Below are 13,815 nucleotides of genomic sequence, written 5' to 3' on the forward strand. Positions count from 1 at the left end.
GAAAAAAAAGAAAAAAAGGGAAAGAAAAAAGGCAAAAGAAAAAAGGCAAAAAAACACAAAAAAGGCAAAAAAAAAAAGAAAATAAAAAAAAAAAAAAAAAGAGAGAGAGAAAATAATTAATGGAGTGGTCAAAATGAGAGCTCATCTACTGATGAAGGGGATTCTTTTGCTTTGGCTTCAGCCAAACATGTAAGACCATGTTTTCAAAACCCATGCTTTCATTTCAAAAAATGTCTTTAAAATCATTTTTAAAAAAAAAAAAAAAAAAAAAAAAAGAATGTCCATTCCTTCCTAATTTTCAATCAGTCCACTTACATCCATTAAGATAGAAGAGAAATAAAATTCATTATTAATACAGCTCACGCTGACATTTTTTTCAAGCCACATATGTGCTACACGTTAAGGGTAGTCTGTCACCTACAACATGTGTAATACTGTCTTCACAAGTAAATCTGTTTTATAATGATCATGACTTTAAAAACTATTTATTTTTAGAGATTTGCAATATGCTCTCTCTCATCATTTTCTAGTACTTTATGAAACTGGTAATTATGTAGATATTTTGTTTCTTTCTGCAATTACATGTTGTCATCTTAGATGCCAGCTTTACATAATTATAGATGTGGCTGTAATGGCTCACTACGACACTTTTCCAGGCAAAAGTTATGGTCTTCCCTTAAAAATGGTGGCTCAGTTTTGTGAGGTGTCAAACTATAATACATGTTGTGTGTCTGGAATTTTTTTTAATAAAGGTAAATATTTGGAAACTGCTCACAAACTAATACTTCTTGTTAGAGCGATAAGGTGTAGGGTTTTTACTTCTATTTAAGTCACCCAATTTGTATTTGGCGAGGGGAAAGAAAAAACCATACTGGGCGCTTCTGGCAGGAACTGCTGATTGACAGGAGCCAATGACAGTCACGTCCCTGCAAGAAGGGATGTGTCTGGTGAAGCCACCCAGGCAGGAAGGGGTACAGATGGGCTTGGTGCAGGACACTGTGTCCCAGCAGTGTCCCCAGACACAGAGCCCTGGGGTGACACAACACCCCCCACCCCAAGCTGTGCCCTCCACACTGCACAGGTGTCACAGTCCCACATGCCAACAGAGCTGACAATGAAATGAAACCATTGACCAAACAACCATGTTCACCCTGATGCAAGCTACAGAGAGCAAGAGAGATGGCGATGATGTGACGGCAAGCAGCACTGAGGTCAAATGCACTAGGACTGATTAATATGATACAGCCAAACTGGTGGACTCACCAGCCACTGGGCCTGGAAGCCAAAGCATCAGTGCAAATACACCGGTCATACCAATTCTGAGAAAATTTAGGCAAGACAAGCACATTGGACAAGGTTGTCAGAGCCCAATTCTGTTCCCAGGAAAATTCAAAAGTGTTCTTGCTGTTAATTTTGTTTGGAGCAGGATGCAACTCTACAGAAGAGCAATCAAGTTCAAATTGTTTGCAAGCTTAACAGTTTTAAGGCTGAATGATGAACACATCCAAACCTTCAGGGAAAAATTTTGCTTGCTCTTTTAGTCCAAATATGACAATTAGAGTTTAAGCGGCACAGTTGAGCAGATCCAAACACCAGTTTAAAATTCAGTCCAGAATCCAGAGCACAGCAGCCAACAGAGAAGTATCCTGGGACGTCTAGATCAGTCCAAAGAATTTATAACACAAAAACAGCATTTACTTAATAATCATAATAAATGTACAAAAGCATGTTAATATAAAGGCCCCAAAAAGACATTCTATTTACCAAGATATAGAATTCCAAACAAATTCTGCAGCAGACAGTTAAATTGGAAAAAGCCTGGAACTGAACTTTCACTGCACCTTGAGAAATTACCAGTTGAATAGGAGAATTGTAATTCTGAGTAGAAATCCAGTATCAAACATGTGACTAGAATACTTTTGGTAGAGTGAAAGGTGAAAGTCCTCAATCTATTTGAAAGTCACTGTTGATTTTTTCACCAACACCAAAACAAAGGTACACTGATCCACAAACAAAATCTTTACAATTAAAACTAAAAAGTTTTTCCTATGTTCTCAATTTAAACCATATCCCAGTTTTGGGTCTATTGCAGAAAATGAGGCAGTCTTTGTAAGAAGAGTTCAAACCCTTATGTGCAAATATTTCTGCATTTCAGTACTAAGATGCGTCTGTTTTAAGACAATCAGACGTGACAGGTAGCACATTTGTGGGAGATCAGTGAGTCCCTTGGTTACTTGCTGAGATACAGGTCTAAAGGCAGTGTGACATCAACCAGCCGAGAAGTGCAGGAATCCCTTGGGACTAACTGTCATGTCTCATCGTCGTTACAAAAGAAAAATGGTAAACAAGGAAGCAAGTCTGCAATTATGAATTTATGGATGTTTGTTAATAAGTATCTCAGACCTAGTCAGACAGCTCGATTTGGAGTATTTTTCAGATTTCACAGGCTGTTTCAGAGTGGTCCTTCAAAACTGATTAAAATGCCACCATCATTAGATTATATGAGAAAAAACACATTACCAGGTTAAAACAAGCTGTACACGAATATACACTGAAAGTCTGGGGAACACACACACCCTGTAAATTTCAGACATCAGCTCTTTCCAGTGGACAAACAATAATCCAGGGATGAAAAAAAAAAAAAAAAAAGAGAGAGAGAAAGGGATTTAATTCATAAAGGCACAAAAAAGAATGACCCAAGAGGACTCTAAGGACCAAATTTAATATATTTCTGGTTTAAGCCACACAGACAAAAATGAGGTATAAAAAATCATACATTGTGATTTATGCTAAAGGAATCTTTCAGAAAAATCCCCAGACAATCACACAAAAAGATAATGAGGATAAGATGATACAATTTAAATGCAGATCACCCAGACAGACACCCTCTCGGTCATTTACTACGTCCAGACAGATGGTTCTTGCAGCAGTTCTCTTACCCTAGCTATCCTTAAAATTAGGGTAATCACTTGGACAAAGCATAACCTAAAGACAAAACCCAGCAAAATATTTTTTCATCTTTTTTTCTAAATGTTAATCTCCAGGATTATAAAAAAAGTAGAATGCAACTTGAGCAGGAAGATATTAAGAGAAAGAGAGAAACACCAATGATTTATAATGAGTGCTGGTACCAGACAGGGGAGTAGGGGTTGGGATGGCAGTGGATAAGCAGTTCATAAAAGTGTCTTGGGCTACAGGTCATATACAATATAACACAATATCTTTTTTATGGGAGAGATTTAGCTGCATGTCTGTTTAATCCTCTGCTGCATGCCTGGGTATACATACTATCCTTACGAGATACAGAACAGCCTTGTTTCATGTACTATATCCAGAAACTAGCCTGCAGTCGGAGTTTTACAATTGATGAACATATTTCAACTCAAATAAAAGTAATTTTTCCATCATTTTTTGAAAAAAAAAAAAAAAAAAAAAAAAGGAAAATATCCACTGAACTATCTGACAAAGCCTTAAGAGCACACTCTCTGAGTATTAAAGAAAAGCAGGTCAGTGCTTATTGCAATAAGCTATGTTCAAAGTAAGTAAACAAATTCTGCCCGAAACTGCATTTCATTTGAATTATGGTGGGTGGGGGCGGGGAAGCAAACAAAACATTACTAATTGTATGTTTGATATGCTTGCCTCCTTGCTGATTAATCCAGGAGCTGCATACAGCATGACTCAACCCAATTTCCAAGCAGTCTGTCAGTATGCATGTGGACTTGAAGACATTCTGGTCTAAGGACATAAGAGGCCCCATTTCTTCCCCTCTGTTCAGTATTTCACTTTGAAAGATTGTCAGAGGGAGGGAGAGTATGGCATTGCAGCTGCAATGCATTTCCAGTTAGTGGTAAATCTCGTTCCCTCCCCCCAGCGCTGTTTCTGCAGACCCTCAGCCTAGCAGGCTCCCCAGCAGTGCTCACACATCCACAAGCTGGGCAGTGCTTATCTGGAGGGCTGTTTTCCTGGCTCCGGCAATCCAAGTGACTGACAGAGCCAAAGAATTGCTGAGTAAAAATGGATGCTGAGCTTCAGCATTGCAGATCTCTGCTATACGTTATTGTACACGTTCAGGTCACCAGAGCTGTCGCTGCTCCAGCTCGGCACATTGCAAAACCACCCATTGAGGAAGCAACACTGCCAATAAGGTTCAGAGATGCAGGACACAGCTTTGTTCTGCACCTACTCCTGTTCAGATATTTCTGTGAAAACATGAAAACAATCTGATCTAAATATAAATACTTCTATGTGGTACTAATGTAAGTGACCCAATGAGGAGACTGAATTTCAAAAATTCTCTTTAGTTGCATATTCTGAGAAAACACCTAGTGCACAGAAAGAAAATGGTATTTATAGAGTATTTCAGGTGTAATTACATGAATTGTCATTAAAACATACGAATGAATTCAAACATAGTTAAAATAATAATCCTCCTTTTAGAATTAAAAAAGTAAATTACTACACATGATCCAAAACAGGACCAGGGATCCTGTTTTTGCACAAGTGACTTTATTTTATACAGAGCAAAATACCACAGCAAGATTAAACAGTCCTGCTGTGCAAGATGCACTGCTTTCAAGCTGCCTTTGAAGTATGCAGCATCATAATGCTTGAATGTGGAATATCCCAACTCTTGCATAGCATTTGATGTAGGTACTAGTGCCTACCTTCTTCAAATCTCAGATATAAATGGATCCAAAGGGAATGAGATATCTTCTTGCTTAACGGCTGTTGCAGGATATAAAGTTACTGTGCTGCAGATGTTTCTACTGTCATTCCCCCCTACACAAACTTTGAGAAAGATGGAGTAGTTAATTGTGCAAGCTCCAGTACTTTCTAGCTCAAAGAAAAGGTTAGTTTAAACTGTCTTCATCCATAGGTTTCACTAACACATTGTACTTGGCTCAGATAACAATGCTGGCTGTGCCACCTCTGCTCAGGGCCAGTCATAAATGTTTTGTGGGGCAACTTCTGAAACAGCTTGTGGCTGTTCTACACAGAATCTGATTTTGGTTGTTGCAATTATATTTACAATTGTAGACAGTAAGAAAGATGGGCCACTTTTGCTACAACAAGCCCACTATTTTATTTTCTTGGTATTAGCAGTCAAAGCTATGAAGATACAGCTGCTATTGTCAGAAATTCAATCTTTCAAAGGAAAATGAACAGTACCACTCCCAAAGGAGGTTCTAATCAGCATCTATATCAGGAATCTTCTGAGTCTAGGATTTTAGAAAAATGCAGTTAAGAGTCTGTAACTCAAGCATAGAAGCTAAAGCAAAAACTTTGTATCAAAATGCATCAATATTTGTCTATTTTCTCCCACCTCTGATACAGAATTATATTTTCTTCAACTGCTGGCATTAACAGCTTCCAGAGATACCTGTCAAGAATCATTTAGAATGTGCAGTGGTTTTCTTTTGTATAGTCACCATAAGTCAGGCTCTACAACAGTAAGCACACACATAGTAGACACACTTAAATTCTACTGGCTTGAGAAATAATATAGTTAAGAGCTTCCAGCACTGGCATTTTTCCCCTCAGAAGAGGCAAAATTACTGCAGAATAGTAGAAACTGTGCACTGTCTGATCTTTTTATTTAAATCTAAACCTTTACTCCTAACTTGGAGAATGACAAACAGCTTGCCAAAGGCATATGACTAAGGATTTGAGACAAACCTTATAGGGAAGATCTGCCTCTACAGATTTTGATCACTTTGACTTAATCAAGCCAAAGAGAATGTTCTTGTCAGAGATGAGCATGGTCTTTGCAGACAGAGAGCATCATAAGAAACAAAAGAAGAGTTACAGAATGGAAACTGTCTAGACAGTCAGCAGAAACTTGAGCATTAGCAGGAGGCATCAGCATGCCTCTGAGCCATGACAAGAGAGGATTTTGCTCTTTCCCTAGAGAAACTCTTCTCTTGAGCAGAGTTCCCACCTATGAACAAAACACATAATCACTCCACAACCTCCTAAGCTCTCTTGACAGGTCTTACCTACTGTGCGAGCTCTGGCGCTGCCTGTGGGTGACCAAATCTCTATTCTGAAGGCATGGCCACATTATTTAACTACTCAGGGCCCATAGCTTGGCTGCTGTTACAGCAGCATGCGCAGAGCATGAGAGAGGGAAGCAGAGGGTTCTAGTTTCATGTCCTACCTTTGCTCTTATTCTGAATAAGGGAATAACAATATAATGGTTCCTGAATGTCCTTAAGAAGGAAAGCTAATAGTGTCCCATATTTCCTAATAACTCAGGCATCAGATTACTTCAATTCAAATTGTCATTTTTGTTTTATTACAAAAATCTGCAAGTTAATAGCTGTGGAACCACATCGAAAATAAACTGAGAATGATGTTATCTTTAAAATCTTTAATCAAATAGGTATAACTTGATTTTATTTTTATTTGTGTTTCTCTCACATTTTTAAAAAGGTCAGTTGGGTTTCCGTAAGTACATTTGCTTTTTCAAAAGATGATTCTAGATGCTTATGATTTTAGAAAAGTAAAAGTGTTTCAAACCAGGCTTGGGAAAAACCATCATAGACTCTATTCACCAACTACATCACAGAAATATTTTCATATTGACCCTTCACCAACTGTAAACTATAGAGTGCATTAGCTATTTCCTGCTGGTACCTAAAGTTTAAACATTTGTGCATGGAATCACTAACCTGACAGTCAGCTGAGTCTACAAAAATTAGTTTGGGGTAGATTGCTCTGGTTACAGGAACTTTATTCAATATATTAGTGTTTATGTATATTAGCATAATATTTAAATGTATTCAAGCTGGTTTTCTTTTAATCTGAAAAACTCAGCAGCTCATTACCACTGGCAGTTAAAATGATCTTAGACTCAGTGGCAGCATGCCTAACCTCAAAATCATTGAGGTTCACTGCAGCAAGCAAGTCTCTAAATATCCACAATGTCCAGTGGGAACAATCACAATTGTGCTGATTTAGAGGAAACTACAACAAGGATACAAAAGGGTCACAACACCTAAACAAACACTGTGGCTGAAGTCAATTTCAAACTTTCTATGTTTTGTAAACTACTAGAATTTCTTTCTTTTTATTTTTTATTTTTTCCAGGGAAAAGCAAAATGAGATTCAACTTTTTCCATTTGTTTTCTCTTAAATCATCTAGTTTTCCAGTATTTACTCTTTATGCTCTGCCAAACAATATTATAATTTACAGAAGTTTTTGCTGATATAAAAAAACCTGGAAGCCCTCTCCAATGCCAAGCGACAGCAGTTTAGAGAGTTTAACTGGTGAGTAATGCACTGATGCAATACCGCAATGCAAATTTTTTTCAAAATATTTAGGACTTAGAGATTACTTGCGGAAATGGTTATGTTTCCTAACAAATCAAGTGTTTCAAGAACAGACCACCCAAATGTATTATCATAAAAAGATGTCAGTTACTTAATTACATGATAGAGCAACACATTTCTACTTCTCTCTCTCTCTCTTTTCTTCCCAACAAAATGTATCCTCTCTAGAGAGTAAAAGGTTTACAGCAGGAGGCGGGTTGAATTAACTTTGCTAGTAACCAATTTCCTCATGTTCCAATTATTTTGGAAATAGTTTAACTTGAACCATGATAATGTACATATAACACAAGGGAATGAAAACACTACCCCTTTTCTGCATCTGAAATGGCTTTGCTGAGACCACCTACAGTGACTTAAACTGTATGTACTTCCAGCTGAAGTTAAAAATACTTGTACTCTTTCAACTGTTATTCTATATCATTTCAATTTCCCCATGCAAATTGGTCAAGAACTACTGTATTGCTGCAGTCTGTGGTAGAAGTGAGATAATTCTTGGGATATTCTGAAGACATTAAAACCTGCCACACTACTTTGAGAAAACATATATTTTACTAATTAATTGATGCCCTCTTGTAAGTTAGAAATAATTTACATCAAAATTAAACTGCACCATCATGTGCTATCCTTTATTTGAGCCAGTAATCTAGCTCCCAATTCAGATCAGGTCCCCTACCTGTCAATGCAGCAAAGCACACTTTCTTGTTAAGACTTTATACAGCCTTCACAAATGCCTTAATTTAAGTGTATATGACTTAACTTCTCTTCCATGTCTTAATTCTCTCAAAATGCATAAAAATAATTTACTAAAATGCATGCAGCAACAATGTACCTGAATGTTTAGAGGGGTGTCTATCTACCAGCAACATTCCTTAAAAACCAGGGCATCCTAGTGAATATTAAACAGACACAGACTGTATTTTTCTATTCAAGAGCAAAGTGCTGAAACAACTACTTTGTACTTCACTATCTATAAGCCAGTATTGTGTGTTCATCACCATTTCACAGAATAGTAATGTCTACTAAAGGGACTATCAGCATCTGATGAGAAAGCAATATGTATTGGCAACCCATTAGAAAAGGGTAACAAAAGGACAAAGTATTTAAACAATTGAATTTCACAGCAGATAACTTTAGTGGGTGTCATAAAATGTGCTATATCTGTAAAAACATGAACATTCTGCTGGGGAACATGGAATAAAACTGGATCAGAGGTGCTCTGGCAGAGAAAGCAGGGAAAGAATAGGGATTTTGTAAAGGAATTCAGCCCTGGTCCTCCTCCTTTTCTGCTTGATTACCTTACATTTTCTTCTGGGGTTGTGACAAGATTTTGTTTTATTATTATTTATTTATTTAGTGCTATAAGGCCTACCATTTATTTTCACATATTCAGTGGATGACTACGCACATTTCATGGGTGGCTGTCCCGTTGGTGTACTTTTTATGTGAACATGAATTTGAGGGGATCCTATACCTCATCTGAAACTAATCTACTGTGTAAAGAAACTTCTCTTTATCTCCTCTCTGCACTAAAACTGTTTAAACCAGATGTGTCAAAGTTATTCTGCAAAAAGGGGCTGAATTCCATTTTTAATTACGCCCCATGGAACAGGTCATAAACCTTGTGCTATCACTGACAAACTGTTTTTGATCCCTCTTGAAGAGAAGCTGCTTTGGTCCAATGACTAGCTACAGAAAATAGACGTATACAAAAGAAAGAAAGAAAAAAAAAAAAAAAGTTTTAGTCCTCCTTTGTAAACAAAGAAAATAATCAGATGGAAAAAAAGAGTATTAAATGTTAATGCAGTATTGCCTGGCAAACAGCTGGGTAGTATAACGAGACAGAACACAGCTTACAATGTGGAAGCAGAACTAGAATTTTCACTTCTCAGGAGGTATCCAACTTGCCAGTTTCTGCAGCTTCAACTGGAAGAAGTTCCCAGCCTTCCTGTGTGACGATGCTGTGTGGCTGCATTGTAAAATGGATCATAGTGGCACCCTAGAACAAATACCTCTCCCTGAAAAGAGAGGAGAGCACACCAAAAGGCACTGTAAACAGAATTACTGAAAAATTCCGCAGTGCTAATACAGCTATTGGGAATGCAAATTTTCAGTTCTGGAATGAGGAAACAGCTATGAAGGACAGGGCGGGAGTGGGGGGGTGTGGGGGCAGAAATTAAAATAAAGAATAAAAATCAAGTTAACTTATTAAATCCAGTAGGCAACTGAAACTTTTCAAACTATGCAACACTTAAATTGTTGCAACATTTTTCATGCCTCGCAGTAGTACATAGTTCCCAGTTGATCTAAAATGTGCTCGTTCCTAAATTACTGGCTGGTTAAGAAAAACAAAACAAAACAACAACCAAAAAAAAAAAAAAAAAAAAAAAAAAAAAAACAGAAAAAACCCCACCATGTTTCTGCAATGAATAAGACCATTCCTATTAACTGTACCATAGTATCAAATATAGTACCAGTATAGTGTACATGAACATATGAACAAAAGACAGTCAATAAGGCTGAATAAACTGGACAAACTTTATGTATGTAACAGCATCCATACCTGAGAAGTTAGTCTCTAAAATCAGGTGGGAACTTAAAAGAAGAGTTAAGAGGAGGAAAGATGGCTGTCCAAACACTATGGTTAGATAAGCTTGTATGTTGAGATGTCTTTGAAAGAATTAGTTTGCATTATAGAACAGACAGAGCCCTAGGTCATGATGTCAATTTTTTTTTTTTTTTCTACAAGTTACTTGTGAGAATGCCATCATTTATACTAACAGTGATGATCTGCAATATCTTGTATCTTAAAATACTCTTTTTGCTATTTTTTGAACACTTATTACACCAAATTCTGTGACTAGGTTTGGTACAGTTTAATCTTCTCCTGTGTTTTGAAAGCTTTCAATAGACCTTTCAGAGGCTTGCTATTTAGATAGCAAGGATTTAGATCCTTATTAGGCACCTAAATAAAAGCCCTTTGCTTTTCACTGTCACGCCATCCCACTTTCTCTCAATGTTTTATCCATAAGCTATTCCCAGAGATATTCTGCTAACAGCAGAAAACTATGTGCTACAGCACCGAGAGAGAGAAGACTAGGTAAAAATGATCATACTTCAGGATAAAACATACCATCATGCCAGATGGAGATGGCACAGAAGACCTTAGGAGCAGCTGGATGAACAGAGAATGCGCAGGGTGTTGTGGAGTGTTAACCTAAGACTTATGCAAGCACTGCTGCCTGATCTGCATCTACCTAAGTGAACTTTCCACCGTGCCCAGGAGTGCCTTCAGCTTGAACTCAACTTGATAGCTTCAACTCTTCTTCCTTAAGGTAGCATACTCCTTTGCTATATTTAAGCAAGGCATGAAAAATTCTCAATTTAGTTTATGCATGGAATGAAAAGGTTGAGGGAGAAAGTTTCGATTACATACTCGCTGTTTACCAACTCTGAAACCCATTGCCTGATAGAGCACCTGATTCGAGCAGAAAAATTTGCCTCTAATTCACAAGATTTCCTTCCTGATGTCCAGCACGAGCCACCCAATCCACTACTTCTGGCTACTCCTTATGTCATGTCACCTGACTCTACCAAGAAGAGGTTGACTAAGTGCTCTTCAAGTAAGCAACTATTTTGAGTGTATTTTAGCCCTCTCTTTGCCAGACTAGAGAGGTCCAGCTCACTCAAAGCCTCTCTTGGTAAGCCAGGTGGCTACAGGCCTCTGGCCAACTCAGCAGCTCACTACTGGACTGTCCCCACCTTCTCCACATTCCTGCTGAACTGGCGACCCCCGGGCCTGACCACAGCACCCACAGAGGAAAATGAAGGGCACAGTAACTTGGCTGTGGCTCTGCAGAGCTGCTGCTAATACCCAGAACAAATTTGGACAATCAACTCTTGGTGCTAATCACTCGTGTGCAATCTGTGCAATGAAAATGTAACCAGAAAGACAGAGATCCAGATGGTAGTGGCTAGAACTGAAATGTAATTAGTTCAGTCAATACAGTAGCGTATTTTTAGATCCTCCACTAGTCAAAACAAGAAATGTTGCTCAAGCAAATTTAACATTGCTTAAAAAAAAAAAAAAAAAAAATCGCAAAAACTGTATGCATGTTAATTCTATAGAGACTTTTTTGACAACTTAGGCAAGAGCTGGAAAGCATATTTTAATTCATACAATGACTAAAAGTAAGAACAGTGCCAAAAAATATGATTTGGAACAATTCTTGGAATACAGAGGTTCATCTGTTTTGCAAAAGAAAGAATCAGAAGCACACAAGTATAAGCAGTTATTTTAAACTTGCCTATTAAGCAAGGACACCGATAGCTAACAGATGTGGTTATTTGCAAATGATTTCAGCAAAACATACATACTACACATGACAAGACTCCCCCCGCATCTCCTAACCCTGACTGAAACCTGTGTCCTGGTAGAGAGACATGATGAAGACACAAACTTGCCTGTAAAACTCAGCATTTGTCTGAGGAGTCTAATATTACACATTTAATTAGTGTTGAGGTACAGTATCTTTCAGATGATTTTGCAGCAAACTTGGAGTATATAAAAATTAATCTAGATTGTCATTCCCAGAACTATTTAAACCACTCAAGAGAACACTTGTTTTTGTTGGAATTCTTCTGCCTGGAGTAAGAAAAACTGTTCAGAGTCAGAAGGATGTCTTTTCTAAGAACAAACCTAATTGTTTCCAAATACACCTCAGAATACTGATGAAACCTAAACCTTTGTAAAGTGGTTTAAGCACCATGGCTTTGATTATCATTGACACATAACACCCATTACATTGTTTGGGTCTGTTTTGATAAGAGCTACACAAACATATTAAAGAGTGAAAACACAAGAGGAAAACATCTCATGTGGGAGGAAAAGAGAGGAAGTAGACACCAGCCAAGTAACAAATGGCTACTTTATGTCTCTATCTGCAAAGCTGGCAAATTTCAAGAACCAACCCTCAGGGACAAGGGGGTAAACTTCCAGAGAATGGCAGCCGAATTGAAGATCTCTAAACAAGAGGCAATCACAGGGCAAAGGTACTGTAAGAAAACGCAGTAAGTCTCATATGTGAGAGCAAGCAATCTGGTTAAAAGCAAGGTGAGAGCTTCTTAATTACAAAACAAGATATGCAAGCCTTAATTTCAAAATACACACCTTGCATTTTTTAGTTAATAAAAATTTTTTTTTTAGTGGTATTTTTTTTTTTTTTTTTTTTTTTTTTAATGCTTACTTTGCTGCATTTAGGATGCCATAGAAGCAACACCAAGACAAAACAAAAGCAAAAAAACACGTATGGCTTTCAAGATTCAGACAAAGCAGTATGGACACCATCTCTACTTTTTGAGAAATGATTATGGTAATTTATTTTATGTTTGGTTAGGCTTTGTGTTACTCTGCATTTTGGTGGCTAGAAAACTTCATTGCAGCAGTGAAGGTTCCCAGTGGCTCAGCATAGTATAGCACTGGTGGCCAAGATAACAGTGATAATGCCACTTTAAAATGTCCATTACACTGTGAGAGAGCTGGTTTTTAACATCAAAAAGATATGGCAAACTAACCATTAAAACCACTCATTTAAAACAAAGTTCACAGTTTTCATATGGTCAATCGAGATCACGGACATGTTTAAAATTTATTTAAGCATTTTTGAGAAATCACAAGCCCTTTCATATGTCAACTAAACATATGATTACTTTCTACATTACTGCAAACATGGTTCAACTTTCGTTTTGTTTTTCATCTTTTGCTTTCACTTTTTGCATAAACAATTTTATGAAACACTCTTAACTTCTGCCACCTTCCACCCATATTGAGCAATCTAAGATTTTAAACCAGGGTAGAGTTATCGAGCTGAACACAGCTTATTCTCCACTCCCCTAATCCTGCAGAACCTCCTCCGCCTCACATCTGCAGGACTGGAGAGTTGCCAGTGGCAGGTCTGTTCTTCACGACACCATTCCTTCGATGCCTGTAGGGATTTCACTGCAGAAGATAATTCTGACCATATCTTACTAAAAGTTGATGCCATTTAATGATAGCCTGATAGCCTGTTCAAATTTAATCAAGGGTCTTGCTTAATATCTGGATTAGCTGGTATTCTCAGTAATACAGAAAGCAAAACCCTGATTCACACTACCGTGATCAGCAGCAATTTTTGCAGCCTCACAGTTCAGACCGAAGGCTGAGGTGGCACAGGAATAAAAAGTTTCTCCCTCCTGCGGATTGGCTTTTGAAGTCACGGATGTAACACACTGGGCAGCCAACAGAAGGAAGCCTGTACTGAATGCTGCCTGCACTGGACAACTTCTGGGCATAAACAAAAGACAGTTTTTAGGTCTAACCACCATGCACTCTCCACAGACTCTAACCTAAGTTTAAAATAATATTTGCATCAACTGAAACTATAGGTGTAAACAGGGCTATTTTTATGCAAGTATGGTTGGAATAGTGTACCTGAACTTGCTCAG

The 13,815-nt window shown here is 37.7% G+C and overlaps 1 protein-coding gene across 4 annotated transcripts in view; it reads right to left on the minus strand.

Annotated features, from left to right (window-relative positions):
* ARL15 (ADP ribosylation factor like GTPase 15) overlaps nt 1-13,815 on the minus strand; it is a 224,626-nt gene that overhangs the window by 67,610 nt on the left and 143,201 nt on the right. Inside the window, exon 8 of one of the 4 annotated variants that reach the window (XM_035309202.1) lies at nt 9,240-9,350. The exons of the other annotated variants lie outside the window; for them this stretch is intronic. Coding sequence (XP_035165093.1) covers nt 9,255-9,350 — 96 coding nt within the window. The 3' untranslated portion in view covers nt 9,240-9,254. Of the gene's footprint in view, nt 1-9,239; nt 9,351-13,815 lie in introns of those variants that run through there. 4 annotated transcript variants of the gene reach the window in all.

The sequence above is a fragment of the Oxyura jamaicensis genome, chromosome Z (genome assembly GCF_011077185.1).
Source record: "Oxyura jamaicensis isolate SHBP4307 breed ruddy duck chromosome Z, BPBGC_Ojam_1.0, whole genome shotgun sequence".
NCBI classification, from domain to species: domain Eukaryota; kingdom Metazoa; phylum Chordata; class Aves; order Anseriformes; family Anatidae; genus Oxyura; species Oxyura jamaicensis.